This window comes from Neofelis nebulosa, chromosome 15, assembly GCF_028018385.1.
Source record: "Neofelis nebulosa isolate mNeoNeb1 chromosome 15, mNeoNeb1.pri, whole genome shotgun sequence".
NCBI classification, from domain to species: domain Eukaryota; kingdom Metazoa; phylum Chordata; class Mammalia; order Carnivora; family Felidae; genus Neofelis; species Neofelis nebulosa.
In genome coordinates this window covers 29883183-29909098 of record NC_080796.1, presented here as the reverse complement: position 1 = coordinate 29909098, position 25916 = coordinate 29883183, and the positions used below count along the sequence as shown (strand labels likewise).

Genomic DNA, 25916 nt, shown 5'->3' with positions numbered 1-25916 from the left:
ATGTTCTTTAAACCTTTTGCATACTTCATAAGCATTCTTTTATAGCTAGTCAATGTTTAATTTAAAAAAAAAGAAAACAGCTCCAGGGGCTCAGTTGGTTGAGTGTCCAACTTTGGCTCAGGTCATGATCTCGTGGTCTGTGAGTTCAAGCTCCACATCAGGCTGACAGCTCAGAGACTGGAGCCTGCTTCAGATTCTGTGTCTCCCTATCTCTCTGCCCGTCCCCTGCTCATGCTCTGTCTCTCTCTGTCAAAAATAAATAAACATTAAAAAAAATTAAAAAAAAAAAAACAAAACAACTCCAAACAACTAATAGAATGAACAACAGCCCCAACATGGTTCTCTTCCATCTTACAAGCTCCAAATTCGTTCACAGTATGGGAAGGACAGTGGCTCCCCATCCCATGACAATAGGTGAGACTTTTCTCCAAGCCCTCCTGCATGTTGATTTTAAAAAGAAATATAGGGGGCGCCTCGGTGGCTTAGTCAGTTAAGTATCCACATTGGCTCAGGTCATGATCTTGTGGTCTGTGAGGTCAAGCCCCGTGTTGGACTCTGTGCTGACAGCTCGGAGCCTGGAGCCTGTTTCGGATTCTGTGTCTCTGTCTCTCTCTGCCCCTCCCCTGCTCATGCTTTGTCTCTCTCTCTCTCTCTCAAAAATAAATAAACATCAAAAAATAAAAATAAATAAATAAAAAGAAACCTACGAACATATGCCAAATGGAGTTCTTTTATAATGTTGATTAAACAGCCACGTATTAAAACAGCCATCTCATTTGCTATATCATTTCCATCTTACCATATTCCACCCACAAGTTAAAAAAACAAACACAAAAACCCTTGAAAGTTAGTCAAGCTTTGCCAAAATCAGTCATAATAACACCAAAAACTGTCCAGTAATTTTGGAATGTACCCAGTCCAAATAACACAGACAAATAACTTCACTTGAATTAATTTCAACTCTCTGCTTGTTTATATGTGCTCCAATTTGTCACCCTTAGCTACCATCATAACACAACCTTTAGATCTTCATACCAAAATAACCACTTGGTTCATTAGAAGTAGGAAGTGGGGAGGGCGCCTAGGTGGCACAGTGGGTTGAGAGCCTGGCTCTTGGTTTCTGCTCACGTCATGATCTCATGGCTTCATGGGTTCAAGCCCTGCATCAGGCTCTGCGCTGACAGTGCAGACCCTGCTTGCGATTCTCCCTCTCTTGCTCTCTCTCTGCCCCTCCCCTACTTGCACTGTCTCTGTCTCTCTCAAATAAATAAATAAACTTAAAAAAAAAGAAGTAGGAAGGGGAGGTGAAGAGCAAGAATCAGTGGTTTCACTGAGGTGATAACATTTGCTGGACAGGCCAAAAGACGTGTTCAACAGTAGTTCCATGGCAATGTAGCTTCAGGCAACAGATAAACGGAAGACTATATACATAGGTACTGGTGGTGATAAATGCTAAATGGCTGAGAGAAAACACTTCTCGTGATTCTAGTCTCTGATGGAGACCTATTCTTTCAGTATCAATTCTTAGACTGTTTTTGAGAGATTTGAGTAATTTAAGTGTATCCATAAGTATAAATAATATGAATGAAACACATTTAGATCTATCATTTTGGCTTTTTACTTTAGTTTTATTCAGGTGCAAAACTGACATATAAAATTATAAGATATCTAATAGGTACATCTTGGTAACTACGTATATACTACATATATATATATATATATATATATATATATGTGTGTGTGTGTGTGTGTGTGTGTGTGTATATATATATGTATATATATATACATATATACGTGTGTGTGTGTGTGTGTGTGTGTGTAGTAGTGGAAAGATTCCCCCTATCTAGTTAATTAATACATCTATCACTTTGTGTATTTATCTTTGGGGGGGGTGGTTAGAACATTTAAAATTCTACTTTTTTAGCAAATTTCAATTATACAAAACACTATCAACTATAGTCATCATGTTCTACATTAGATACTCAGACCTTATTCATCTTATAGCTGAAAGTTTGTACCCTTTTACCAACCTCTCCCTATTTCCCCTACCCTACAGTTCTGGCAACAACTTTTCTACTCTGTTTCTGTGAGTTTGACTTTTTTTTTTTTTTTTTTTTTAGATTCCACATATAAGTGACACCATGCGGCATTTGTCTTTCTCTGTCTGGCTTATTTTAGGTGTATTATTTTTAGACTATTCCAACCCATGTCCTCACAAGCAGCATAATCTTCCTTTACAAACCAGCTTTTATTTAAATTATATAAAACCATATATAGTTTTATCATACACAAAACTTAACCAGTGAACAAGCTACATTACCAAATATTTTATCTTCAGAGCATATCTAAACTGAAAGATACAGTTATGTTTAGCAGGTGCACAATATACCAAGTTAAATTCAGATAGAACTACTTATCAAGAAACCAGACATAACCCACGTTTGGGTCATGCAAATGTATCATAAAGGTAGTCTGATTTAATAGTTTTGTGTTTTAAAGGACCAAGAGATGAAGGAGTCTTCTAAAAAGTAATGCTGAAAAGACAATAGATGTCAAGGACTAGGTGTCAGAACAACTAGTCCTCTACCACTAACCAGCTGTGTCCTTGGGCAAGTGACGCACTATTTGAGCCTTATCATAAATGAATTCTGGTGGGTTAGAATAGGTGACCACTAAGGTCTCTTCCAAAGTCAGCTTTGTATAAACAATAAGCAAGGGTCAGAAAGGGGGAAGTGATAACTCCTTCAGAGAAAATGGCATATTCACAAAGGGACAGAGAAATATTTGTAATTTGTACAGCATTCACTGTGTGAGGCAAAGAGCACAGACTAAAACCAAGGAGAAAAGGTCATCTCCAAGCAGGGAGAATCTTTGGGAAGAATTTCCTTGGGTCAGTCCTATGAAAACTGGAAACTGATATCGAGTTACTTATTAAACAGTAATTTAGCAAGCATTTTCCTTTATGGTGTATATAGGTTTTTATGCATTGCAACAAAAGTACACTGCAGAATACTTTTTATAAGTAAAAGCATGCAAAGAGATGTTTATTAAAATTGTACTTCTATTTATGTATGTCCAAACATTCATCTCTAATAAAGTGTCCAGAAGATCCCACGCATAGTTAGAATTTTCTGACACAGAGATAGGTGTGTCTGTAAATATAAGTATGTGCCACAAATTCCTAAGTATGTTTTCATATATAACAACATAAAATGCATTGTACAGTTTCAGTTAAAACTGGTTGATGCCCACATCAGACACTTAGTCCCTCAAGTAATGAACTTGTTTCACAGGTGATAATAGGCTGAGGAGACACTGCTCCAAGGAGACGTTAGTGAAAACAGATCCAAGATCCACTGGTGAGTACTGGACAGCATGAAACGTCATGTTCAAATAAACACACCAGAAAGGGTTTGCTCTATTTACTTGAATCATAAGATCCTTTTCTGTTTTAAAATTCAGTTTAATTCAGCAACATTTACTGAACACTGAAAATGTGCAAGTGTCAAAACCAAATCTAATAGAGGCGTTTGATTTGACGTGGGATTTCTGGGATAAGAGCTCAAAGCAGTCAATCCTGACAGCAACCAATTCCAAAGTTTAATCACCGTGACAGCTTCACATTCAGCCTGACTCACTCCATTACAGGCACCCTGGGATGTCACAATTGTCATAAGTGATTGAACAGTCTAATTTGAAACAGAGGTTTGCAGGGCATCATTACATGATTCTGCTCTTCTTCCCCAAATCCTCTGGGCTCTTCTTTTATACTAACTTTTCAACCCATGTGTCCTCCTGCTTCCCAGATAGTTCACTCTCCCCTCTTTCTTAGTGTTCAAGATGATGAAGACAACAGTGTCTGGTGAGTGGCAGTCCTGGCTGTCCTTCAAGCTAGCACAGTACCGTCGAAGAAAACTTTGCCAGCGGTCCCCCTCCTTTCCAGAATCACCATTCATCCAGCGACGGTGGCCTTCTAACATCGGACTCTTTTGTTCCTCAAACCCTTTAGGCTTTGTGTTGACAAATTCCTTCAGTCACTCATGACAGTGTGGTTTTGAAATAGGCCAAGCCACATTTACAATTATCGTCTCTAAAATCGCACTTCAATTCTGAAGTCAGCTTTATTTTAGCAGTAAGTTATTAATTCATTCATGTCCTTGAGCCATTTTATGAAACACAAGATACTTGCCTGAGCACTGCATGGGGATACAAGGGTGACACACGATTTCCCTTGAGGGACTTGAAATAGAGGAAGAGAAATAGGACAAGGAGATGTGAAAATGAACAATGTGAGGCAAACTATAGACAGTTTCCAATCAGGGGGGCAGATAACAGGTGCTAGAGAAGTTAACCTTGGGGTCTTCATGGCAGGGGTCAGACTGAAGCTGGTTCTCAAAGGAGTAAGGAATAGGGAGAAAGGAGGCATAGGTATTTGAGGTATATGCAAAGCCAAAGGTATCCGAGTAACACTCCGATTCAAAGAAGGCGGGAGGAGTAAGGCAGCAAGATTGGGAGAGAGGTGGCTTGTGCCCGTGAATACAGTAAATCAGGCCCAGCCAGCCGCCTTGGAATGAAATGTTTCATCTTTGTGACAATGGCCGTGCCCACTGAAGGATTTTAATCAAAAAGTGTGCTTGCAGGTGATTTATCTGACTGTTACCTATAGAAGGAAGTGGCAGTAATTGGAAAAAATAAGATCAACCACAAGCCTCTGGGAATGTTTTTTATATATGAGTCCCAAAGCAGGTTGGTAGCAGTGAACTTGAAATAAAATATAGAACAGACACTGGCAATTAAGTATGTATCTGTATGAAGAGGGTGAGTCAGAGACCCTAACTGAGCCACTGAATTTCACAAAGGTTTTATATTCCTGATGAGCTTGCTGCCTACAGGCTCAATAGTAAAATCACAGATCCACGTAGTGAGTGAATAAAAGCACCAACCCATTTCACTTAATGTTTACAGATTTTACATACAAACATTTTAAAGCTGCACCAATATACATGCTCCATGCTTTTTCACACATGAGCGTATTTGTAACTACCAAAGGATGAAGGATTGAGATATTTACAGAGCCTTTACCGGACACCAGACCCTTGGACAATTGCTGGCAATGGGGATACATAGAAAAAAAAGCTGGTCTCCCTTTGAGGGGCTGGCAAACCACAGCCTTCCTACAAAGCCAGCCACAGCTTCAATGATGGCACAAAGACTGCTGATTTCCCCAGATTGTCCTCCTGTCTCCAGCCCTGTCCACGTGTCTGTCTATGAGACTTCCTCACCTGGATGTTCATGGACTTTTCCAACTCAGCATCTACAACACTGACTACATTACCTCCTTCCCTTGGAACCTGCTCCTTAGGCAAGGCTGCCGTCTCAGAGAATGGCAGCAGCTGGGACTCCTCCTACTGCCTCACTCTCCACACCATCTAACCTCAAGTTCTGTCCATTTTGCTTCCTGCATATCTCTCTTATCCAGCCACCTCTCACTATCTCCATTATCAACTCTCTGGCACAGGCTACCCCCATCCGTTGCTGGCCAAAGCTTCCTAAGTGGTCTCCTGGCATCCCAGCCTGCTACTCTCCCATCCTCTGCCCACACAGCAGCCAGTGTGACCTTTCTAAAATGAATATATGACTGAGTCACTTATCTGCTTGAAACCCTTTAAAAGTTTCCTTTAGCTGTTAGAATAAAGTGCAAATCCCTTAATATCCATTGCAAAGCCCTTTATAGCCTGGATCCTGCCCATCTTCCCATCCCCACTTGGATCCTCTCTCCTCTCTAAGCACCAGCCACACAAAATTCTTTCACTTTCTCTAATGATCCATGCGCTGACTCTCTTCCTGACCCCTCACGCATACTATTCCTCCCACCAGAAACACCTTTTCTCCTTCCTGCAAATTCCTATGCCAAGGAATCATTATCCTGAGCTGAAAAGACAGGCTTGCATTGATAATGATCATTATTCCATGTTGCATACGTACAACTCTGTATTTGTTAAAAGAGTTTTTAACTCTAACCCTATAACTACAATGACCAGATTTTTCAAACTAAAGTTATAAAGAATAGGACAGGGCTGTGTTAGAATACCTTGCCTTTATGTAAGTCTCATTTTATGGAAGTGGACATTTAGTACCCTGACCTTCCCTCACTGGGGACAAGGGATTGCAGTGTGATTCCAAAAGGACAGAGGACAGAAGTTGCTCTGGGCACATATTATGCAATGGGCTTGATACTTAGGCCAGTGTGTTGGAGTGGGATGTTCTGCTAAAGAATAATCTTGTGGAATGTTTTTATGCCTGCTCAGTGAAGAGGTGCCAAAAACAAAACAAAACAAAACAACACACACACACACACACACACACACATACACACACACACACCTACCTTTATGTACCTTGGGAGTGTAAATAATATTTGAGGAACCCAGAAGCAGCTCCCTCTCTTGAAGGAAGAAGGAGGAGAGAGCCCTCTGCCTGCCCCAACCTACTCTAAGACATAGCTTTATTGTCCAAGAACCAGGTGTAGAGATTGAATCTGTCAAGACAAATCAGGCCCTTTGTTGAGATTAAATAGGAAACACACCCACCCCATAAGGAGTAGTAGGAGAAGTGGTTCTGGATTCAGAATGAATGGACAAGGATACCTGGACCAGTTTGAACCCAGAATTCCTGGGGCAAGTGGGCTGGGTTGTGGTGGTATTTGAGCACCAAGGGAGGTATCCTAGGAATCCCCAGTGGCAGACATCTTTGGTGGAACTTACCACAAAGGCAATGAAATGATCTTCCTTCAAAGATTCCCTGAGGGTATTATGCTTAGTGAAATATGTTAGACAGAGAAAGACAAATACTATATGATCTCACTTACATTTGGAATCTAAAAACAAAACAAAACCAAGTCATAGGAACAGGCATTAGATTGGTGGCTGCCAGAGACAGGAGGTAGGAGGCAGGGAAAGGGGTGATGGTGATCAATCAAAGGTATAAACTTCAAGTTATAAAATAAATAAATTCTGGGATGTAATGTACAGTGTAGTGACTATAGTTAACAATACTGTAGTATATATTTGAAAGTCACTAAGAGAGTAGATCTTGAACGTTCTCATCATGAGAAAAAAAAACTGTAATTCCGTGAGGTGATGGGTATTAACTAAACTTATCGTGGTGATCGTTGTATGATATATATACATACATATATCATAATGGACTAATGGTATTGGACTAATACCATGTTATGTCAATTTACATTTCAATAAAAATGAAAAAGAAAAAAGAGGGGCACCTGGGTGGCTCAATCGGTTGAGTGTCCAACTCTTGATTTCAGCTCAGGTCATGATCTCACGGTTTGGGAGTTTGAGCCCCATGTCGGGCTCCATGCTAACAGTGCCTGCTTGGGATTCTCTCTTTCTCCCTGTCTCTGCCACCTGCCCCCTCAAAATAAATAAACTTTTTTAAAAAAGGAAAGGAAAGGGGGGCGCCTGGGTGGCGCAGTCGGTTAAGCGTCCGACTTCAGCCAGGTCACGATCTCGCGGTCCGTGAGTTCGAGCCCCGCGTCAGGCTCTGGGCTGATGGCTCGGAGCCTGGAGCCTGGAGCCTGTTTCCGATTCTGTGTCTCCCTCTCTCTCTGCCCCTCCCCCGTTCATGCTCTGCCTCTCTCTGTCCCAAAAATAAATTAAAAAAAAAAAAAAAAAGGAAAGGAAAGGAAAAAAAGATCCCTGAAGACTTGTGAGTGGACAAAGTCAATGATGGCCCAGCACCAGCTGCCTGAATATCTCAGACCTAGTTCTCAACAGCGGCATATTGTGGCCTGACAGCCAGTGGAGCAGAGACAGCAGGCTGACAGCCCTACTCTATTTGCCTGAGAGTGGAAATCACGCCGTCCCCTTAGGGTTTCAGGCCCCCGTCATGGCCCTAATTTTACATCTATTTCTGCACTCTTCTGGTAATTATGGAAAAAAAGAATGGTTCACTGTTCGTGAACCTCTTACGGGTTTACTCAAGATCACACAGTGAATAACAGGTAGAGGTGGAAACAACAAAAGTGAGTCAGTAAAGACGGGTGGTACATTGTGCGGTCAAAAACACAGAAAGACAAGTGAGGAGGGAAAGACCCGGGAGCTCACTGGCCCATGGCAGTCAAAGACTGTTCCTTACAATGTTCTGATGGTCTCTGGTCCTGCCTGTGGCTACAGGAATTTCTGCCACATCACAGCAAGTCTGCATAGAGCCTCAGTGAGGGAAAGTTGTTTATGGACAGAGGACTGTGACATAAAATGAGAGCAAGTGACTAGACCTTGTTTATCTTAGTGCCTTTGATAACACTGGAGAGCAAAGTTAGGTTTTGAATTGACTGAAATCTTCCATAAATGGAATCTGAATGCAGGCTACATCACATCCAAAAATTCCCCAGGGAATTTCCTATTATGTACATGGAAGGGGGAATGAAGCAAGTCCCATCTGGCGAGGCAGAGAACATTCTCTGCTGCGTGAAACTGCATGGTTCGCATGGTTAGTGCCAACGGCATGTTCATACTAGACCAAGGCCCTGCACACAGAGGTGTGAGTGTGTTGAAAAATGAGCTAGATGGAATGGGCATTGCTAGGCAATTATTTGTCTCTAAAACATCAAAACCACAAGGCAAGATATTAATAAGGGTATCGTTTTTATAAAGTCCCTAACCAGTTATGAGCCAATATTGTGACCATTGTTACTCAGAGTTGCTATAGCAAAATAGAGTGACATTATTTTTTCCCATAGCTTCCTACCAATACACGAGCTAGAATCAAGAACAGACCAACAAACATCGCTAGTGACTTTTGCTCTTGAGGACTGACATTCTCTGGGAAACCTCAGAACTCTAAAGAAAATATACAATGACATTAGCCTTATTAGGAAATAAAGGCACTGATGGATAAGGTGACTCAATTCAAAAGTCACCCGTTCAAAAAGACCTCCTCTGACAAGCCTCAAGTCCTGAACTCCATTCTTCACTGTGTAGTAACACCCCGTTACTCTGCAACACATTATCAAGTTATCTTGTTAATTTGTGCTCCTGTGGTCCTTCTTCTGTGTTTGAATATAGACCCAGAGAGAGGAACTCTGCACGGTTCATGACTCTGTTCTTAATACCTATGAAGGCTGACACAGGGTACATCCTCGGTGATACTTGACTAACTGCCTTTCCAGCGGCCAAAGAACAAAAAGATTAATTATCTGTAAATGAAGACTTCGTGGAGTCCAGAAAACCCCGCATTCACATCAATTCATCAAAAACATCCCATAGCGCAATGAAAAGTCTTTTTCCCATTATAGACATGATACTGATTAAATCCATACCTAGAGCAAAGTGAAGCCAACATTACTCCAGGTGTGGCCCACGACCAGCAGCATCAGCGTCGCTCGGCAGTTTGTTAGAAAAGCAAAATCGGGGCTCCACTATAGATCCAGTGAATTAGAATATCTGAGGGTGGGGCCCAAAAATCCGTGGTCAATAAGTTCTCCAAGTGATTTGGTGTACCATAAAGTTTTGAGCAAGTTATTCAGATACAAAGGAGAGAAAAAACAAGAAATGTCATAAGGACTAAATTTGCCACGGACAGCTGGCACATCCTTGCTGTCATTTCAGCAAGAAACATCAAGAAAAAGGAAGAGGATGGATTGTGCACAAAATTATATGGATAAATACGGCTCACATGTGCCCTGCATTCTGTTTCATGGAGGCTTCCCAGACCTGACTCAAGAACCAGCAAAGTGGAGGCGCTCCTGGGCTCCAAACTCCTGCTTTCACTTGACTTCCCCTCCTTTCAGGGGCCAGCACAATGGTGGCTCTTTCTAGGAATCATTCTAACAGGCGACTGAGTAGGCCCCCTGAGAAAAAGCAGCCCAGCTGCGGATGTGAGGACAGCCATGTCATACCGTGATTGAGATGTCTGATGCAGTCACTCAGGAGAGCACTGAACTTCTTCTGCTCGGCGGCCTCGTGGAAGCAGAAGTAGCCATGTCTGAGGAACGGCTGCCACAGGTACACCGGGAATTCCTTAGGCACGACCACAAAGGGCTGAGCATTCTCCTTCTCACTGGATGCTAAAGAAACATTGAAAACACAAAGACATTTTAAAACGTGTTATCTTTTATTTAAAATACTTACTTCAGGAGGCACCTGGATGGCTCAGTCTTGGTCTGACTCTTGGTTTCGGCTCAGGTCATGGTTTGTGGGTTTGAGCCCTGCATCGGCTCCGCAGCTGGGAGCACAAAGCCTGCTTGGGATTCTCTCTCCCTCTCAATCTGCCCCTCCTCGTCTTGTGCGCTCTCGCTCTCTCTCTCTCTCTCTCAAATTAAATAAACTTTAAAATACTTATATCAGCCTGTGAGGGAAACTCTTTGGAGCAGGCCGTGGAACAGAACCATGAAGCAGATGTCTTCACAGGATGGTGGAAAATGGCAGTTCAGGCTCCTCTCACTCCATCCACCAGCTCTACCTGTCTCGCTCCAGCAGGTGGCCTCACCTGCTACTTGACAAAGACAGCCAGCAAAGAATGTTGCTTTTCTAACAAACTGCCGAGCGACGCTGATGCTGCTGGTCGTGGGCCACACCTGGAGTAATGTTGGACAGTCAGTTCCAGTCATGGAACTGACTAGATGTTCAACTACAGCCAGGACCAGACATCCTCTTTCTCAACTTCCTCATAGCAATGCTCCACAGAGTCTGCGCATCCCCACTGGCCTTCCTCAGGGTCACCTGTCCACCTGTGCAGATGCTCACACTCCCGTCCCTGCTCCTCCCTACCGCTGCCAAACCAACACTTGCTTCTTTGAGCAGCAACCCGATTCTCACCTCGGTCTGGTTCCTGCCCCACCAGTCCTGAAACCCCAGTGCCGAGCTCACTGATGTCATCCTAATGGCCAACCTGGGGCTTCTTCTTCATTACCTAAGCCTTTCTTTTTTATTTTACCTAAGACTTTTTTTTTCATTAAAAATGTTTTAAATTTTTTTAATATGAAATTTATTGTCAAACTGGTTTCCATACAACACCCAGTGTTCATCCCAACAGGTGCCCTCCTCAATACCCATCACCCACCCTCCCCTTCCTCCTACCCCACATCAACCCTCAGTTTGTTCTCAGTTTTTAAGAGTCTCTTATGTTTTGGCTCCCTCCCCCTCTAACCTTTTTTGTTTGTTTGTTTTTGAGAGAGAGAGAGAGAGAGAGAGAGAGAGAGAGCGCACATGTGAGCAGGGTAAGGGCAGAGGGAGAGGGAGGGAGAGAATCTTAAGCAGGCTCTACGCTCAGTGCAGATGGGTTCCCATTTTATGTAAGAAAGGAACAGATCTCACAACTGTAGGATCATGACCTGAGCCAGAATCAAGAGTCAATGCTTAAGTGATTAAGCCACCCAGGTGCCCCCATTACCTAAGACTTTTTAACCTAATCTGAAACATCTGTTGCTGCTGCTAACTACCCTTTCTTTGGAAAACATTCTCTTCTCTCCCTTTGACCTGTAGCATCACCTCTCTCCTGGTGTCCTTCATGCTTTTTAAAAAATTGTTTCTTCTTGGCCAGCTTTACTGGTTCCTCTGTCCCTTCTCTCCATCCCCCTGTGAAGTGTTGGTGTTTGCCCTGTTCTGTCCTGACTTCCCTCCACTCTCACTAGTCTCTGCTCTCCTTTGGCGTGGTCATCCATTCCATGATATCGCAGGTAGCTTCTACAGTTCCTATTACCTTTCCTCTTTCATTTCCATCTAGAAAATCCTTTTGCCTAGAAAATCCTCATTCATCCTTCAAAAGTCCATTTAAAAGTTTGTCCTTGGGGTGTCTTTGTTGGCACACACCCCCCCCCACCACTGTACTCTAGAGACAGAGTTGTGTGCTCCCTATGTTATTCTCCCCAAATATCTCCCCAGATCTGTTTTCATGTCTGGCACTCACACTCAGGGTGGAGGGCACAGAATGAGATGAGCTCCCCACTGGTTCTCACACAGTTCCCCTCCCCAAGAAGCAGTACCACTGCCCTGGAGCTCCCAGAGGATGGAAATTGCATCGTACATATCCTTGCATGCTCAACCCTTAGCACAGTCATGGAACTGACTAGATGTTCAACTACAGTTTGCTGAGTAAATGTGCTATGTTATCCTAGGAAAGTTTAAAAGCTTTAAACAGTGGACTTTTACCACTTAACTCAAAATCAATTCTAAGAAACTCATGTTAAACCATGCTACTATTCATGTCCCTACCCAAATTTTATTTCCTTCCATGCATTCCAATTATATATTATGCTTGGTTAAATGACCCCCAGCTTATTAGCTCTGTGCTCCCTGCCTACATAAAAAGGGCACCAATCTCAGGGAAGGGAAGGAAAAAAGAACCCTCTACGAGGCCACTGAAAGCACTGGGCGTACCCAACAATGGATCAAAGCCACTCCAAAACAGAGTCTTGTTACTGGCAAACTAATAAATCAAGACTGGATAAATAAAAAACAGATTTCCTGGGGCATATATGGGGACTCTATTTCAATGTCCTGAAGCTGAAGGTAACAAAGTAGAATGCACTAGAAGCACAATCTTTGGCCCACCAGTACCTCGAAAACTACCTGGCAGGCACATAATATAAGAATGAATCAATGGATGAACGAACAAACGAGTGAATGATGAAATTTGGTAGCACAGACCTCTAACAGTAACACATTATCTACTTTCCCCTTCTTTCTTAGTTATAAAATCCCTAACTTTCAGATGAGCAAGTGACTGCTTAAGACAAAGACTACGTTTCCAGTTTCCATTGCACCTTGGTGTGCCCCAGCCACTATGTTCTGGTCAATGGGATATAAACTAGAGAGGTAGCGAAACTTCCTGGAAGTGTCCTTGAAGAAAGGGAATGCCCCACCTCCTCCTTTTTTCTCCTTCCTGCTGTCTGGAATGAGAAAACCCCTGCCTGATGCTCCAGCAGCCCCCTCAGACTATGTCAATAAGGGCAATGACCTAGAGACAAAGGGAGCAAAAGCTAGAAAGGGTCCCTGACATTTATGGAGCTGTCACACCAGCTCTGGACTTGCAATATCCAAAAATATTTTTAGCAAAATAATAAAGCTTTATGTATTTGAGCCTTTTGTTTTGTGCACCAAATGAGATTCTAAATAACTGTCAAATAAGTGAATCACCTTAGCCAAATAGGAAGGCATTATTGATACATCATCTTGGTAGAATAGCATGTAAAGAAGACATATTCATTCATAACCTCCAGTGCTTTTCCCAAGTGGGGTTAATGCTTCCCATCTTTATTGTGCCTTTATTCTATTTCCAGTTGAATTAGTATCACAGTGAGTCTTTCCCGATTAACATGGTTTTATGAAACCATTCCCCTCACTCTTTCCAAGATGTCAGTTTTATACAAATAAGTCAAAAGCAACACTGACCCTTTGCATTTAAAAGCTTCAGCAAGCCCCTTAAAATTCACTCCTCTTAGCCTCTAGCTGTCTCCCATTTAACAATGTACAACAATTTTCCAGAGGCCATTAGTCTGCATTTTTTCTGAGTTGAGTTACAAAGATATCACAAATGATCTACTGTAGAATATTCTATTTTTAATACCCAGAGAGCCACACCATACAATAAAAAAAAAGTCACTGAAATACCGCAAACTGAAGCCTTGGGCCAAACAGCGTTAGTCACACAGGCCTTGTGTTTTTTATTCCTTTTCATTCCTTCTGATATGCTTTCACCAAAAAACCAATAAATGTATTGTCTATTCTGACTGATTTCATTGGAAAGTTCTACTGGAGAGATTCTGAAGAGTCATCAAGTTGGTATTCCCATTTCTAGTGGCAGCTCCAGAGCCAAGATGACATACAAGTAGATGTTGAAAGGAAATATAATAATATGTACAGTACACATAAAGCATTGTTTTAGCTTGAATTACTTAGTAATAGTTTGTTAGTCTAGGTTTATGGTCCATGTACTAATCCTATAATAGTGCTATTAAAAACCCTATGCTAAGCATTCTGCACCAAAATAATGATTGATAAAATAATTATAATTTTCTCCATAAATTCTAATGATATGACTATACCCATTTTAAGAACCAGGTCTCTCTTCAAGAAACCAAGTAATTACTGTGTGGTGTGATTTACACAAAGCCAGATGGAATTGTTCTCCACAGTTCATGAATCTCTGTGAAACGTGCTATTTTGTCTACATATTATCCATCACTTTTTCTACATGGAAAAAGTGGAATAAATGAGAATCATAGTATGTTAGAGCTGGAAAGATCTTTCTAAATTTTTAAGTTCAAGGACCTAGAGTAGGAGAATCGGAAACCACAGAAGTTCAGTAACAGCTAGGGAAAGCACTTGATAAATGTCACAGAACTAGATAAAAATCCAGCCTCCAAATTTATCGTTCAATACTCTTTCCATGACAACAATCAGCTATTACTTACAGATTCGCTGATTAATGCAATGCTATTTTTAAATAGTACCTATGAGTGACTGCAACGTTTGTTTAAAGTACTTTGTCAGTTTAGGATATTTTACTGCATTATCATCCTAAAATTGTAAAAATAATATTCCCAGACAAGTCTGGACTTGTTTGCTTAATGGTGGTATTGTATATTGCACAGACTGGACCCTACCTATTTATTTTTGCCACCCTGTGTATTGCTGTTAAAGCTGGCATATATTCCAAGGCCTTAAGATGCCTGACAAATGAATGGTACATTTTCCACAGGCTAGAAACACGGTGACTGACTTGTGTATTACTGAATGTGATTTAAAAATAACAGAAGTGGTAAAATGTTTACTCCAATTAGAGAAATGACATCTTCCATTTGTCTACAGAGAATGTGTGGCTAGCCCAAAATTTGTCAGCCTCAGCAACTATTAATATTTTATGACAGGTAAGTCATTGTCAGGGGCTGTCTTGGGCATTGTAGCATGTTTAGCAGTGTCATTACCCTCTATCCAACCAACAATGTCTCTGGACACAGCCAAATGTCCCTGGAGGGTGAAATCCTCTTCCCCCATTGAGAACCACTGGTCTAGCTAAATAAAACAAGTTTAGGAGTTTTGTCTTGAGAAAGAACGCTCAGCAACTCACCAATAGGGTCTGGGAAAAACCGATCAGATAACAAATTATATTCATCTTCTGAGGTTAACACCCTGCCACCAGCTGGAAGAATTCGGCTTTTAGGAGCTGCTCCTCTCTGATAGGCCTGGGGGAAAAAAAAAGCATAAATAAGTGATTTTTTTCTCCATTTGGATTTTTGAAAAATATCAGTAATATTAGACATAGACACAGGCACACACAACTCAGAGATAGCAACTCCTCCACTATGTCATTAAGAGCCATATATTTTAAAAACAGGTTTTGCATGCCTGTTCCTTGCAAGGTATTACTTTAATACTTTCACGTGATGGTCACAACATGGTAAGTCAGAGTCTTTAATCCCAGGAGATTCACCCTAGCTATGTTTCTCAAGTGGGGAAAACATAATCTCAGTAACTTCTTGAAATTCTGCACCACACTTAACCATTTCAGACGCTGGCACCTGAATCATTCTTATTAACCACAAGAGTGATGATGCATACAGACACTTAGTGCACAAAATGCTTAGGGACTGATGACTAGTGAGATACGGGACACGTAATTGCAATTATGGTTGCCATGGATTTTCACCAAAAACATAAAAATGTTGCCATGATAAGACATGCCACTACGTGAGACTGTTTTACAGTGAAATGGTCTGGGATGGAAAGGTAACATCATGACATCAGAACAAAGTCTGGCCAGCAGACGAAAAGCTCTGTGGTTTGGGAAATGTCAAAGAGGTGCAGAGGATTGCTAAGCCCACAAGCAGTTTGTGGGCAGATCCACTCGCGAGGACAAAAAGATAAGCATGTGCATCTGAGGGGAGGGCTTAAGTCAGGGCAAAATTTTGAGATGAACAGCCTAAACGCAAATCAGGAATGGAACCAGGAAATTGTAGTACTCCAAATCTAGAGGGTAGTCTTGGGGAAAAGGAAAATGGTGTCTATCAGGGCAACAAAATCACAATAACAATAACATATTCTGCATCAGTAGGATGGCGAGTGAAGAGACCCAACAAAGCAAATTCTTGCACGTCTAAGAAGGTTTTCCAGTTTGTAAGAACCACTCATCAGCTGCTTAAGTGCCTCAGGGACCCAGAGCATAACAGAGAAGAATCTGAAATGGTGACTTTGAGAAAGTCTAAGGAGCATTTAAGACTGGCCTCAAGACTGAATTGTGTTATTTGTTATAACGGCCCCAACCTGGGCTTTAATAAACATGATGTTATTTAATCCTCAAAAGAGTGCTATGAATTAGTTATTATCTCCATTTTATAAATGAGGAAAATGAAGCTCAAATAAGTTGCCAGTAGCCCAGTGGTAAGTTGGTGACAAATCCAGGAATCACACCCCGGTCTGTCCAGAAAGTGGACAGGAAGTAGGGCCTGATTATCAAATGAGAATGCTTCATTTTCTCCTGCTTAATTACCTGCCAAAAATGGACTCTCAATGAAATAATAGGCAATAGGCAATTTATAGGTACTTAATATATAACTCTTAGGTATAATTAAAAAAAATTTTTTTTACATTTTATTTATTTTTGATAGAGAGAGACAGAGCACAAGTAGGGGAGGGGCAGAGAGAGAGGGAGACACAGAATCCAAAGCAGGCTCCAGGCTCCAAGCTGTCAGCACAGAGCCCGACGTGGGGCTCGAACTCAGAAACCGCAAAATCATGACCTGAGCTGAAGTAGAACACCTAACCGACTGAGCCACCCTGGCGCCCCTCTTAGGTATAATTTTTTTAAAAATGCCCTTCTATAAATTAAAAAACAGGATATTATTAAAACCTTGAGGAATTATGGCAAACTGCATGGGCATTTTTTAAATTTCCAAGTTTTAAAAAAATATGTAGTTATTATCAAATTCAGTGACCATATCTTAACAAACTGAGCAAGTTGATTTAAAAACGATGAAAAAAAGGGGCGTGTGGGTGGCTCAGTTGGTTAAGCGTCTGACTTTGGCTTGGGTCATGATCTCACAGCCCATGAGTTCAAGCCCCGCATGGGGCTCTGTGCTGACCGCTCAGAGCCTAGAGCCTGCTTCAGATTCTGTGTCTTCCTCTCTCTCTGCCCCTCTCCTGCTCATGCTCTGTCTCTCCCTGTCTCAAAAATAAAAACATTTAAAAAAATAACAAAAATAAAAACTATGAAAAATAATTTTTTAAATAAAAATAAAACTGAAAACGATAGCAGGGACACCTGGGTGGCTTAGTCGGCTGAGTGTACAACACTTGATTTTAGCTCAGGTCATGATCTCACAGTTTGTGGGATCGAGCCCTGCATTGGGCTATGCATAACAGCAAAGAGATTGCTTGGGATTCTCTCTCTCCTTCTATCTCTGCCCCTCTCCCACTCCCACTCTCAAAATAAATAAACATTTTTAAAAAATGACAAGCAAAGCAAAGAAAACAATACAGTCCATAAATCGCAAGTGAAAGGGGCAAGCTTGAAAAAATGAAAAGAGGAAGAAAAAAACCCACCAAAATCTGATCCAAAATTAAAATTTCAGTTAGCACCAAATGTGGTGAAAACCCTAATAAATCCAAGAGCAAACTCTATTGTGTTTTTTCCCAATTAGTTAGCAGTAATCAAACCGCCACAGCCCTACATTGGGCTCTGCCAGTGCCTGGCCATATGTTAAGTACCTCAATGCATTCATTTGTTTGATGCTCACAACAACATTGTGATGAAGGGATCATGCTCACCATTTTACAGATGAGAAAAATGAGGCTCAAGCAGATGTACAATTTACGCAAGGACACATATCTAGTAACCGGCAAAGGTGTGATTCAACGTGCATTATATTAACCATGATGCTATAACTGCCTCTTCTCAAGCTTCCTTGAAAGAACATTGTAATGCGCCATCCAAAATATGAGATGATTTGTTATTATTATCATTATTGTATGTAGTGCATTGACAATGTGCTTCTGAGAGCAAATCAGGTGTTGAATAAAGTCCTCATATAGATAAGCAATAAGCAGAGAAGATATTAGCTTAATGAATGTTGAAAGAGTAAGACTACTTAAGAGAGCACTTGAGCATTGCCTGGTAGCCTGTGGAATAAGTTTGAACTGTATTTTATTTCTACTTTCCATCAGAAATGGAAAGGAAACATACTGACCTGTCAGTCTAAAGCCTCTTCCTGATGATTTAGCATCAGAAGTATTACTCAAAGTATCCATGGAGGTTGTGCCAAGTACTCTTGAACTGAGTCAAGAAAGCAGTTTTAAACCTGTTACTACCTTGAACTGTTTGAACAGTAACCATTCATTTCAAAAGGAGCTTGAGGACCGATGTAAACTAAAAATGTGTACAGTGAGAGATCTGGAAGGAACCAATGGGATCATTCAGCCTGACTCTCCACTTTAATTGAGGCCCAACCTAAACTTCAGTTTTTCAAATTCACTGCCCAGGGTTCTTTCCTCTTAGGCCAAATTACTTCCTTCCATGGGGAAAAAAATGGGAACCAATAAAGACTGAATTCCTCTCAGGTGCTAGGCGCTTTACACGTTACGTCATTTTCTCTGTAGTTTGCAGACATATTATATTAGCTAACAATCTAATTATTTTATAGGAAAATAATATGATAAGCAGAAAAAAGTTAAATGAAATCCATTAAGTGTAAGCGGCATAAAGTATGGAAATGTCTGAATTCTTAGCAACCAGGCAAATTCAGTCATAGTCTTAGTAAGTTAACTCCTCAGACGCTTGTCACATAGGAGGCTTAACAGTAGGAAGATATGGAGACACTGAGCAGAGAGGGGGAGATATCAGGCAGTGACTGAAAAAGATCTCGAAGCTGAATGATCATAGTAAAGGCCCCTGCATTGGTCATTCAGTGTAACTTATCTTCAGGCTCACTTGCAATTACTTGTTCCAAGTCTACCTTGCCCACTAGACTGCAAGCATCTTTCTCAGCTGCTGTTATATGCTCAGAACCTTCTAGGACACTTGGCATATACCAGGCATTCAGTAAACATGTTAACTGAAGTGAGTATCTGCATGAGTGAGTGCTTACTGACCGAATCAGTCTCAAAGGAGAGGGCATGTCAATCAACCCGGCCCATGTTTGAAAATGGTGCAAGAACCAGTGAAAACTAGGAAATATTTTACCTCTTTGTTCTCATAGCTCTCCACAGCAAAATCATTTTTAACCACAATGTACCGCTCCTTCCACTTCTTTATGTCTTCGGCAAACTGCGATAGCTCTGCTTCATACAGAACAGTTCCAGGCTCCAGTGGTGGCTTTAAATAAGGTGAATATAATTAATTATTACAACAAAAGATAACACAGCATGCTACCAACTAAGTCTGCAGCATGGCAGTTCAAGGACTATTTTAGGAAACTATCTTGTGGTAGTTGAGATCTTGTGAGATCCTGAGAAAATTGTTGCTTCCGCACCTCCCTCCACACTTCCCCTTCCTACTCCCTCTGACCAAATGCAAATATTTGTCTTATTGATATTTTTGTGACTTCCATTTCCCTCCATTAGGCTACAACAAGAGAAGTAGATGGTAGAATCGGGATTATAGGAATAAGGTTGTGCTTTGTATATATGTGGCACTTAATGAATCTGTCATAAACTCCAGAAGAGAGGGAGTGAGGTAGTTAAGTGTGAGTTGTGGCTATCTACCCCAATACCTTGAATATGCCCAAAAATAGGAGATTTAAAAGGCTGCTCCCCTGTTCATCACACTGTCAGGTGTAGTCTTGAGGGTCAGTGTTCAATGGGCTTCCCAGATCCAAAAGCCCTGAGGATCCCGGCTGTAAACACATCCCCGTGCTCCTCAAGGAGACCTTGTTTGCCCTCTGGCTGAAGATCGAGCAGGCAAGCCAGCAAACCTCAGTTCTACCTTTGTACTTAAGTAAACAGTTTGAGGATTTCTCCTTAACCCTGGTGACATACGTGCTGTAGGGGAGTCTCTGTTAGATTCTCAGTTAGGTCTCCCTTTGGGTTAACTGTGTAGGGAATAATTCACATCCTGTCTCATGGTATAATTCCTGTATTATCTCAGAATATAGGAATGGGCCTCCTGTCTTGCACATGTCACTGAATTTACATCTATTTTCCCTTTATTAAAAAAATCAAAGTGCCTCTAGAAACGTATCCCTCCACTCTCAAGCAAAATTTACATGAACCATATGGAAAAGATAGATATGCTAATCTTTGTAAGAATTGGCTAAGGGATGAACTAAATTGCCTTCTGAATTTATTCTGTCCTGACAGATAAAGGGGCAGTTTCCTATCTTGCCTCATTAACAGGTAAGAGAGAATCTCACTCTTCTCTTTAAATGAGATTGAACCGATATATAGGCTGAACTCTATAGTTTTATGTGCATTTTTTTTAACCTGGGCCGCTTAAATCAATTGATATGCTTGTTAAAATGTGGCCTTACTCTAGACTTACTATATCAGAATCTCTGGGGGTTATGGACCAAACTTTGCGTTTTTAACAAACTTCCTACATTGTGAGTAACAAACTCCCTAAAAATCACTGTTTTATGGGGATAACACTCAGTTATCCCTACACACTCATGTGGCTAAATCTATTGGTCAATTCACTCAACCTCTCAGCAGTATCTGACCTGTTTATCACTCCCTCTTTCTTGTAAGCCCTTCTTTATTGGCCTTCTGGCACATTCCTCTTTCCTGAATTTCTCCTCCTGCATAGACTATTCCTTGTCCATCCACCTTGCTGGATCCTTTTCCTTTTCTAGGGCTTGGTTGCGGAATATCTTCTTTTCTCTATTGATACTCTCCCTTATTATGTCCCATGGCCTAATACCAGTTATAAGCCAACAGCTACCAAATATCTATTCTCTAGTTTCTACCTCTCCACTGAGCTGCAGATGAGAGAATTCAACTACCCATTCAATATTTTCATGGGTGTAAATCAAATAACCATCTCAAACTTACATGGTCAAAAGAGAACTCGTGATTCCCAAGTCCAGTTTGCCTTCACCCTTCTCTTGCCCTGCTATCGGGTCCTCCTTACCAGTCTCCAAGTTCCCTTCTTATCCCTCTCCATAGTCTATTCACTGCAGAGAGGCCAGAGAAGTCGCCTAAAATTGTAAGTCACTTTGTATTCAATACCCTCCAATAACTTCTCTTCACATTTAAAATAAAAACACTTGGGGTGCCTGGGTGGCACAGTCTGTTAAACATCTGACTCTTGATCTCGGCTCAGGTCATGATCTCACAGGTTCATGAGTTCAAGCCCTGCACTGGGCTGTGTGCTGAGGGCATGGAGCCTGCTTGGGATTCTGTCTCTCCTTCTCTCTGCTCCTCCCCCACTTGTGCTCTCTCTCTCTCTCTCTCTCTCTCTCTCTCTCTCTCTCTCAAAGTAAATAAATAAACTTAAGGAAAAAAAAAGAAACCCTTATCACAGTCTACAGCTCCTACATGGTCTGGTCTTTCCCTTTCACTCTGTAGTCACTTATCATCCCTTGTCTCTTGCTCACACTGCTCTCAGCACATAGCCTTCCTGATGTGCTTATGGCTCCTGCAGGGCCTTTGCACTTGTTGCTCCTTATCCCACAGATATTCACCCAACCTACCTACTCTTATTTCACTTGAGTGTCTGCTCAAATTTCACCTCCACAGGGGGCTTCTCTGACCATCTTCTCTAAAATAAGACTTCTGCTTTATTTTTCTTGGAAGCATTCATTAGCACCTGATATCCCCTGATATATGTTTATTTATTTGTTTACTGTCTTCTACTTTTGAATATACACAGGAAAGCAGAGAATTTGATCCCCAATTTTTAGAGTAGGGCCTGGCACATAGTAGGTTATCAATACATATTTGTTGAGGTTGTAGGTAATTATTATGATGGAGCAAGGGAGAAAGAGTAAGTTAGGGGATTAGAAGAGAAGATCACGGTTGATCAATGACCAAAACAAAAATGTCCATAGTCCAAGGCACTGAAATTATGACTTTTTTTTTTTATTGAACTCACTACAGCAAGTCCAATTTCCTGATACTAAAGCATCAGTGTGGGAAAAACAATAAAACTGACCATGCTAGGTTTCTTTTCATATGGATTACACCATCAGCAAGGAATCACACATTCTAACTTCCAGGCAAATAATGTTTTTTGAGCATGAAATGATTTGAGAACAGATTTTTTTCTTAGGGACAGATTTTTTTGAACTGCCATTCAAATTACTGTTTATTTCTGAAACATGGTATGTTATAAAGCATTCTTCAGTGGGAGATATTTGTCAACCAAATGTCCACGGGTTACCTTGGTCTTCAAAAATTGTGATGTTAAATCTCTTTGCTGTTCCACTTCACTGCGAACATGATTGCAGAAGGCCACAGAGTACTGACGACTATAGAAGGGACTGAAGTTTTTGATGGTAGCCTCAGTTTTCCCTAGAAAAAATAAGAAAATTAGAATTTAGAAATGTGGCATCTCTTACAAACTAGACATATATCTACCCCACTAATACCACTGTTTACCAGGGATTTGTTAGTTCACATTTCCTGAGAACTTTGCAACATGCCATACGTGCCTGTATCTCTCCCTCCCCTTCTGACGTCATCTTGAGAGTCTCTGCTGTCCCTAAGGACCATCCATCCAGTAACCAATAGAATTTTTCTTCATCTTACATCAACAACCCATTGCCTTGGCTATAAACTCAGTCATCCTTCTAAATCCCTATATGACTACCATTCTACCTTATCCGGTTCTCCACTCCAGCTTGTTCTTCATTCCCCTCTACCTCCAGTCATCTAACTCCTATGCAGTAATCCCAGGGGCCACCATTTCAACTCTGCACACACATCATTCCATTCTTCCTTCGATCCTTGAGGTTCCACCTCATCTCACTGACCCACAGCCCTGGATAAAATCGACCAACTGTTTCTTCTAGTTCTGCTCCTATGTTTCTGGTTTAAATTTTTTGTGTGACTCAAAGCCTTATATAATTACTATGAGGTAGAGGAAAACACTTTAAGAGTCTAGAGACCTGAGCTGTGGTCCCAATTCCAGGGAGACAGAAATCAGCTGGATGTTCTCAGTCAAGTCCCTCATTCTCTCCAGGGTCCAGTGTCCCTAACTATAAAGGAAAGTACTCACTAGTTCATGCTTTTCTTGAAATCTACATGACATTGAAGTACAACCCTGGAAGTACAGGGGCCTTACAATAGTGACCAACAACTGCATTATGATGACTTAGCACCAGAAGAAAATGAAGCTTAGGATCAATCACGGGGGGAAGAGGGGTAGTTTGAGGACACAAGATGGAGAAAGAGGAGGGTCAGGCACTAGAAATATTCTTGAACTTTTCCAACCTGTGCTTATTAGCTTTAGAGAGTAGGTTAAGTTGCAAAGGAGGGAAAGGAGAAAAAGAAATAGGGGAGAAAAGGCAAAGGAATATTCCCAGACAGATTAGAAATCCTCACCTTTCAAGGACTTGCTACAAAGTAGAGAAATAAACACAGGTCTCACTGGCTGTGCTTACAAGCTGTTAGTCCTTGGAATAAGATATTATCTTGAGAAAAAAATTAATGTGATATAACAATTCCAAAATATTTTAAAATATTTTCATGTGAGCTTCGCATAATTTTTGTTTTCAAATTTGATATAGTCACAGAGAAATATTAAAATATACTGGCAAGATTTGTTTAGAGCTATTATGCATATAAAATTTCAAAAATAAGTGAAGATTTCTAACCACATAGATTGAGATACTCAATATGAGAACCTTGAATTCATAGCTGCCAACTTTTATACGCATGGAATCATAGCCCCAGACACCCATAGTGTATGAATACTCTTTCTATAGAGAATCCTACTTTAGATCAGGCATTTAGATCTACTCTGTATGAGGAAAGGGGGAGTTCTTCCTTATTCCCTCAATAAAATGACCTTTTTTGGTCATACTTATAGGCTTTAATAACTATTACTTGAAAGGTGTGTTGAGACCCACTAATAATAGGTTCTGTAGAAATGCAAATAAAAGCTCCTATAATTTGAATCAGCATGCTTTTGCTTGCTCTGTGAGTCTATGGTATTACTATTAATCAGTATTTGTATAATACTTTAATATACTTAGGCTTTATAATTATCTAATTGGTTAATATTTTTTTAGCTTTTATATAGTGCATAAGAAATAAAATTCTATATCCTTGTCTATAATTTTCTTACATAGGAGTGGGATATCTTTAGGAATTCCCACAATGAGAATGAGCCTCACCTCACCGAAACATAGAAACAATTAACAAAATCTGCCCTTTGGGTCCAAGTGACCACTATTTTGTCTCGCAGAAGGGCAGCCTGCTAATTTATGACACTAATTTTTGCACTCTTGCAAGCACTTGGATTTAAATGAAAGAAGGTGGATGCCATTTTATGATGAGCTCTACAAAGCTTTGAAACTTGATTTCCTGCCACATCACAAAGCCTCAGTCAAGGATGCCCTGCCTCTACTGAGGTATTATGATGCCACCACTCCCTCCCAATGTATGAGAAAAAATGCTTCTGTGATTTGAGTACCAACACATCTTCCACCAGGCAGCATTTATAAAAAAGGGACTACAGCTTTCTATGGTAATTAACCTAACGACTGGTTCAAAATGTGAATGAAACAGCTATCATAAGTTCTAGGGGGAAAAGAACCTCAAGTGATTCCCAAAATGTATCTCGATTTTAGATTAAGCCTATCTAAACCCAAACAAAGGAACACCTAAGTAGGGATCTTGACATTTAAATAAAAGCCTGGTGTTGGGGCAAAACACCACCGTGGTTAGGAAAATGGACTCTGGAGTCAGACAAACATGGCTTTAGGTGCCATCTCAGCTACTCACCAGCAGTGGGGCCTTACACAAGTTAACTCCCCTCCTCGTATAAAATGAAGACAGAGGAGCAATCTCATCGTGTTACTGAGAGCACACATGTACATGAGCAGGGGAGGGGCAGAGAGAGGAGGGGACACAGAATCTGAAGCAGGCTCCAGGCTCTGAGCTGTCAGCACAGAGCCTGATTCAGGGCTTGAACCCCAAAACTGTGAGATCACGACCTGAGCCGAAGTCAGAGGCTTAACTGCCTGAGCCACCCAAGCGCCCCTGGATCTTGTCACTTCTATTCCCACAATATTTGTTGATCCACCCTGTTGCCCCCACCCAAACCAGTACAGCTTCAACACCATAAAAGTCTCTTAATCTGCATTATTAATCACAGCAGAAAAAAACAAAACAAAACAAAAACAAAACAAAAAACCACCAAAAGCATACTAGATCTCAGCTCCAAAAGAGGAACAAAAAAGTCAAAGCCAGAGTGGGAGTTGGGAATGCCAGTGCTGATACACAGAGCCTGGAGGATTATGGGAAGTAAGCCAAAGCTTGGTCAGTGTGGCCAAGACAGATTCTGGGGAGTGGCCAGAGTGAGTCCAGGGCTGGCGGAGCAGAACATGAGAGGCTGAGTCCAAGCTGGCCACCATGGTTCCTCTCAAGAGAAAGCTAGCACAAGTTAACAAGGCCCAGACAGTAGGGTAGGAAATTGTCCTTCAGATCCAAGTCTTGCCCTTAATGCTCCCAGGGAACTCTTGAAAACCATAAGAGGCATTCCTCATAGTCATAGAGGTACAATCCTCTTGGTCCTGGTCTGACAAGTTTCATTTGACACGTTGCTACAAGATCATTGTCACTACCTTCATAAAAACTTCAACAGTTCCCCATTGCCCAGAATAGTAACCACTTAGCCCAGTACCAAAGGCCCTGTGATCTGGCCCCAATTGTCTTTATTTTCTACCTCTCCTACTCAAATGAAATCTCCTTGTCCCCTGTACACGCCTTCACCCCTCCTTTCTCCCGCTAAATGCCCTGCCA

At 41.2% G+C, this 25916-nt stretch overlaps 1 protein-coding gene across 1 annotated transcript in view; it reads right to left on the bottom strand.

Annotated features, from left to right (window-relative positions):
• The window catches only part of NIBAN1 (niban apoptosis regulator 1), a 153176-nt gene that overhangs the window by 66672 nt on the left and 60588 nt on the right, over nucleotides 1-25916 (bottom strand). The window contains exons 2-5 of the mRNA XM_058700636.1: nucleotides 22330-22460; nucleotides 19195-19326; nucleotides 15088-15202; nucleotides 9917-10084 (exon numbers count right to left, since the gene is read on the bottom strand). Of these exons, the coding sequence (XP_058556619.1) occupies nucleotides 9917-10084; nucleotides 15088-15202; nucleotides 19195-19326; nucleotides 22330-22460 (546 nt within the window). The remainder of the gene's footprint in view (nucleotides 1-9916; nucleotides 10085-15087; nucleotides 15203-19194; nucleotides 19327-22329; nucleotides 22461-25916) is intronic.